The sequence below is a fragment of the Notechis scutatus genome, chromosome 16, assembly GCF_049901735.1.
Source record: "Notechis scutatus isolate UNSWTSFEM ecotype Mainland chromosome 16, rNotScu1.2, whole genome shotgun sequence".
Taxonomy (NCBI): domain Eukaryota; kingdom Metazoa; phylum Chordata; class Lepidosauria; order Squamata; family Elapidae; genus Notechis; species Notechis scutatus.
Window position 1 is genome coordinate 4121901 of NC_142024.1, and position 5600 is coordinate 4127500.

General features: G+C 47.3%; 1 protein-coding gene across 1 annotated transcript in view; it reads right to left on the reverse strand.

Annotated features, from left to right (window-relative positions):
• Positions 1 to 656: 656 nt before the first annotated feature.
• AGRN (agrin) overlaps positions 657 to 5600 on the reverse strand; it is a 183832-nt gene continuing 178888 nt past the window's right edge. Inside the window, exons 35-36 of the mRNA XM_087944607.1 lie at positions 4774 to 4877; positions 657 to 4109 (exon numbers count right to left, since the gene is read on the reverse strand). Of these exons, the coding sequence (XP_087800733.1) occupies positions 3952 to 4109; positions 4774 to 4877 (262 nt within the window). The 3' untranslated portion in view covers positions 657 to 3951. The remainder of the gene's footprint in view (positions 4110 to 4773; positions 4878 to 5600) is intronic.

The window sequence follows — 5600 nt, forward strand, 5'->3', positions numbered from 1 at the left end:
GTCACCACCCACCACCCCAGCAATTCAACAGGACCCACGAAATGTCCCCAAGCGAGTCGAGTCGATCTGGGTCCAGATAACCACAAGTAGGTGTGTGTCACTCCAAAGGTTGCAGTTTATCCCGGTGCCTTTGGCACTATCTAATCTCACGCAAGTCCCTTGAGGCGATTCCCGGGGTTTTTGGTGACAAAATACAATTATTTTCTCTGAATTCTATTTTTTTTTTTCACCCCTTCAGCAAACGAGATGGAAATAACCGGAGGAAAAATGAAAGCCAAGTTGTTCTCCGTCCACGCAGAAGACACTGGAACCAGAAGGGGCAAAGCTGCAATTCACACCCAAGTGTGAATAAAAAGGGGATTGGTTTAAAAATAATAATAATCCGGAGCCCTTTCCCAAACCAGACCCTTCGCAAATAGCCCCCCAACCTTCAACAAAGGGCTTCATTTAGTAGAGTTGCAAAGGGCATTTTAGCCAGGTTCCAAAGAGCCCTGCGGAGGTAGAGATTCTGCACTGCATTTAAGAACCATCCCAAAAGTTTCTTTTCCTGGAAATTTCCTGCAGGTGTTGGAAGCCACCCCCCACCCCCCCACCATAACACCTAGAAGCTGGCTTGGGAGTTTGTCTTGCTTTGAAAAAAAAAACATGAAGATGCTTTGTTTCCCTTTTCTTTTCTTTTTTATGTTTATTTTCATTTGAAACACACGGCTGTCCTGTTTTCTTGTGTTGATCCCCTAGCACCACAGAAATGTCAGCGTGAATGTGATTAAAATCGGTAAAAGGGGCGTCCCCGATAATCGAAGAGTTCAGTCCCAGGGAGTCACGATTGTTGAGGGTATCTGGCCCAGTTCTTTCACATTTAGGGAGGCGGCCCTTTTTCCTAGCATTTCCCAGCTGTTTGGGAACATGGAGTAGCATGGAGCCCAGGCCACACTGAGAAATACAGCCACTGTGTTCTTCCATGGATATTGTTCTCCTCCAAGTACATCCAGAAGAGTACCCCAAATCCAGTCTTAGAAATCCAGCTGAAGGCATGTCCATACTCAGGTCTCCAGGAGAGGGAAGGAGGACACCAAGTGGGACCCTGAATTCAGATTCACTGCCAAACTAGATTAGGCCAAACTCCCATCGCATCGGGTGGAAAGGGAAGTGTGCAGCCTGCTCAGAAGCTGTTCGGCCCGTTTGGAGGCTCAGTGGGAAAAATTGGATTTTTCCAGCCCTTTTCAAAGAAGTATAGCAATAGCAAACAGCACTTAGGCTTATATAACTGCTTCATAGTCTTCACAGCCCTTTCTAAGCGGCGCACAGCCTATTCCCTCCAACAATCTGGGTCCTCGTTTTACCCACCTCGGAAGGACGGAAAGCTGAGCCAACCTTGAGCCTGGTGGGATTCGAACTGGCAAACTGCAGTCAGCCGGTAGTCAGCAGGAGCCCTGCAGTACTGCACTCTGACCACTGCGCCACTGTGGCTCGTAAAATGTAGGATAAAACATTGGCTGCGGCATTCTTGACATTGAAGCCTTACAGAATAAGTGTTGGAAGGGACCCTGGGGGGTCATCTAGTCCAACCCCCCGCGCAAGCAAGAGACCCTATACTATTACGGACAGCTGCCTGTCCAATGTCTTCTTAAAAGCCTCCAGGGATGGAACACCCACAACTTTTGAAGGCAAAATTAACTTTTTTCTCACCACCAGGAAATGTCTCCTTAGTTCTACACTGGGCAAGTTTGAAAAACAGGCCCGTACAACAAGTTTCTATTTTTCAGCGCCTTTAGGATGGCTGCAATAATTCCTGGGAACTGTTTTGAGTTGGGGTTTTTGGGGGGAGAGGGTTGAATGACCACAGGGAATAAATTCAAACCGCACCCCCAAGTATCCCTTTCTTTGCCTGAGTAAGTCACCCAAGCCACAAGCTTCTCTAAGTAGGTATGTTTCAATGAAGAAAGAACAGAGCTAGATAAAAAAAAATAACCGAGAAAAGAAGGTCTTGCTGCTTCTCTCGTAAGCAACCAAGGAGGCGAGGAAGAGGAGTCGTATTAACAAAACAGACACAAGACATTTAACAGTCCAAATCCAGCCTTGGTCAGCTTACTTAGTTGCCTTTTTCAGCCAACCTGAAGTGGAGTTTGCTAGTTTTCCCCACAATCCAAATTCTAGACGTTGTACAGCATCCGTGACGGAGTGATTTTTTATTTTATTTTTTTTGCTTTCTGTTAATTTTATACCGCTTGCCATCCCAAGGAAAAGGAGTCCCAAATTTCCTGCTAAGGGCATCCCCAAAATGGAGAGGATTTGGAATGTAGGAGAGAGTGTGTGACAAAGTCACCGGATTCTGGCTGTACATATCACACCATAGAAATATATATGTATATATTTATAGTTAAGATAAGATAGGTGTGTATTTTTCCCCTCCCCACAGAGTATTGTAGATGAGTCATGAGAAACAAATTGGGGAGGCTATGCGTGCGTTATGTACACATGTGTAAAACGGGGAGCTCAAGTTTTAGGCCCGGCCTACACCCCTCAGGGACGGTGAGGGAATGGTGAAACCTCTGAAAATGTTTTTTCTTCCATAAAGACCAAGTCAACCAGGCAGAGAGGCACCTAAGACAGCCTGGGCCTGGATTTAACCACGGTTACTGTTCTGCAATGTCTCCAAAATTATTTTGCACGGTGGATGATTAGCTTGGCGTGGTGACCTTAGGTAGCATCAAAGATCTGGGGTCCGGGCTTATAGATAAAACTTTCCTGAGCCCGTCGCTAATTTATCTTTTGTGAATGATGAAATCTGGATCAGAAAGGTAAGGCTCGTTGCCTTGAAGGTGTAAGGCAGGAGTCCCCAAAATTGGCCATTTTATGACTTGTGGACTTCAACTCCCAGAATTCTGGGAGTTGAAGTCCACAAGTCTTAAAGTGGCCATGTTTGGAGACCTCTGGTTTAAGGAATCCTGTTTGACCTCCAGGCCACCCGCAACCCTTCTCTCCCCAATTCCTTTGCCTACCTCTCTGAGATCATCTGATCATTCTTTCCTTTCTATCCTGCATCTCTCTGGCAAAGCCGTTTCTCACCACTGTTACCGAGAGCTAAAACTCCTGTGGCTTCTGTCAAAAGAGGACAAAGGATAGATGTGTGTATGTGTTGACACACACACACACCTACACCTACACACTTACATACAAGACACACATGCCGGGCAGTTTGTCATTCTAAGGGCAAGTACCAGAAGATCCTACGGAGCCCAGTTAAGAGCGAAGGACCAAGCTGGGTGCTTTGGGGGATGAAAACCTGAGTCCAGTTTCTTGGAACTTCTGCAGGGAGATCCCTGTTGGCTTATTTGGGGGGATGTGTGGGAAATCTGCCACCTCCAACCCCCCCTGCCCCTGAGTTTGTAGGATGGGTTGTTGTTTTTCCTTTGTTCAGAGATGCCACAGCTCGGACAACTCTTCTGTCTGTGGTTTTGTTTTCCCCTTGGTGTCGGCCAAAACAAATAATAAACCTGATTAAAAATAATAATAATAATAACAACAAAAAAGAATGACTTCAAGTATGAGTGACATTTACAGTGGACGGTGATCCCGCCCCCCCTCCCAGAAGCAAAATGGGGGAATTTTGTTCCTTGGTCACATTCCGAAGCTTTGCCGGATTTTTAAAAATGGGAGGCTTTTTTTTTGGCTCCTCGTTGAGTCCGATGGGCGAGATAATGCTGCAACCAAACAATAAACCCCAAAAGAATGTTCTTCTCCAACCGAAATCCTCTTGCAATCCTTCTCTTCTTCTTCTTCCTCCTCCTCCTCCTCATCTCCCTGCTATCCCCCCCCCTCTTCCTGTCCCTACCCCCCCAAAAAATATAAAAAAGCAAGAAGTTTTACAAAAATAGAAAATAATTACAGCAATAGCCGGGTGGAGGGAAGAGAGAGAGGCAGAGGGAGAGGAGGAGAGGCCGGATCGTTTCATTTGGCTGCGCAGTGTAATATGGTGGGGTTGTTCAAAGCATCCTCTACCAGATGGAGTTCTTGGCGGTCCACCACCACGTCTCGTATGCAGCCCACGAAGCCGGTGAGGAAAGATTTGGGAAGCTTGTGGGCCAGGCTCAGCTTCTCCAACCCACCTGTGAGAAGAGGACAGAGAGAACTTAGTGTCAGGATTCCGGCAGTTACACCCCCCATTTAAATCGGGAGTCTCAAGCCAAACTTCCAAAACTTCCAAAAGGATTTATTGGGAGTTAACACGTCCGGCACTGCCTGAGTGTAGCCGACTCTGAGATACATTTGCTAAGGATGCCTTGCAGGGTCCCAAAGACTCATTTCTGGCGGAGTTTGGGGGAGGGAAAGGAAGACTTTTGCTATTTTTCCTTGCGTGCAGCCAAAAGCAGAAGAAGAAAGAAGTGGAAAGAAGCAGCCCGGTGGCCAGGCCAGGCGTGTGGGGTGAGTGGGGCAAGTTCCCCCCCTCTGCCCTTTCCCCCTTCTCCTCACCACCTCGTGTTGTTTGCAATGCAAGCGACGCAAGCCTTGTGTTCCTGCGGGCCATGTGGGCGGCGCAGCCTCGTGTTCCCGCGCAGCCTGGATTTGGGGGTGACATTTCTCTGCGGACTACCTAAATTTTCTCACCGACCACCAGTGATCCCCGGCCCACAGGTTGGCGACCAGTATGCCCTCTCCCATCTGGAGAACCCAACCCATGTCCTGGCTAATAGTCGGTGCTATTAAGACGATTGGGTTCTTTAGAAGAGGTCCAGCGATGTGGGGGCGATGTGGTTGCGCTCATGAACTCACCCAGCCAAAGGGCCCCGTCTGTGTCCAGCTGAGTTGCTCCGAGAGGCGAGGAACCCATGATGGGAGATTCGTTGCCGACTTGGAGGGACCCATCTCGATGGACTCTGCCGGAAGAAGAGACACATAAGGGCAATGCATGGGAAGGTCTCCCATCGCACGTTCCTACGGACCAACCTTCTCTGTGTTGAAGACCTCCAGATGTTAACCGTGTCTATAGGAACGTTGGCAATTGTACCCAATCATCATTTGTGGCGCAGTGGTTAGAATGCAGTACTGCAGGCTGCTTCTCCTGACTGCTGGCTACCGGCAGTCCAAATCTCACTGGCTCAAAACTGACTCAGCCTTCCGTCCTTCCGAGGTGGGTAAAATGAGGACCCAGATTGTTGGGGGCAAGAGGCTGACTCTGTAAAACCGCTTAGAGAGGGCTGGAAAGCACTGCGAAGCGGTATATAAGTCTTAAGTACTATTGCTATCTTTCTTCCTCCCTCCCCCCCCTTCCTTCCCAGTAGTTAGAATGCAGTATTGCAGGCTAACTCTGCCCTCTGCCAGCAGTTCTATCCTGATCGACTGGCTCAAGGTGGACTCAGCCTTCCCGAGGCGGGTAAAATGAGGACCCGGATTGTTGGGGGCAAGAGGCTGGCTTTTTCCCAATGGCCAAAGAAATAGAAGTTAGAAACTTAAAAGTTTAAGAGAATGATTAACTATATCATGAAAATCTATTAGTATGGATAAGCCATTATTATTATTATTATTATTATTATTATTATTATTATTATTATTATTATTATTATTATTATTATTATTATTATATTGTGTGATCATTATCA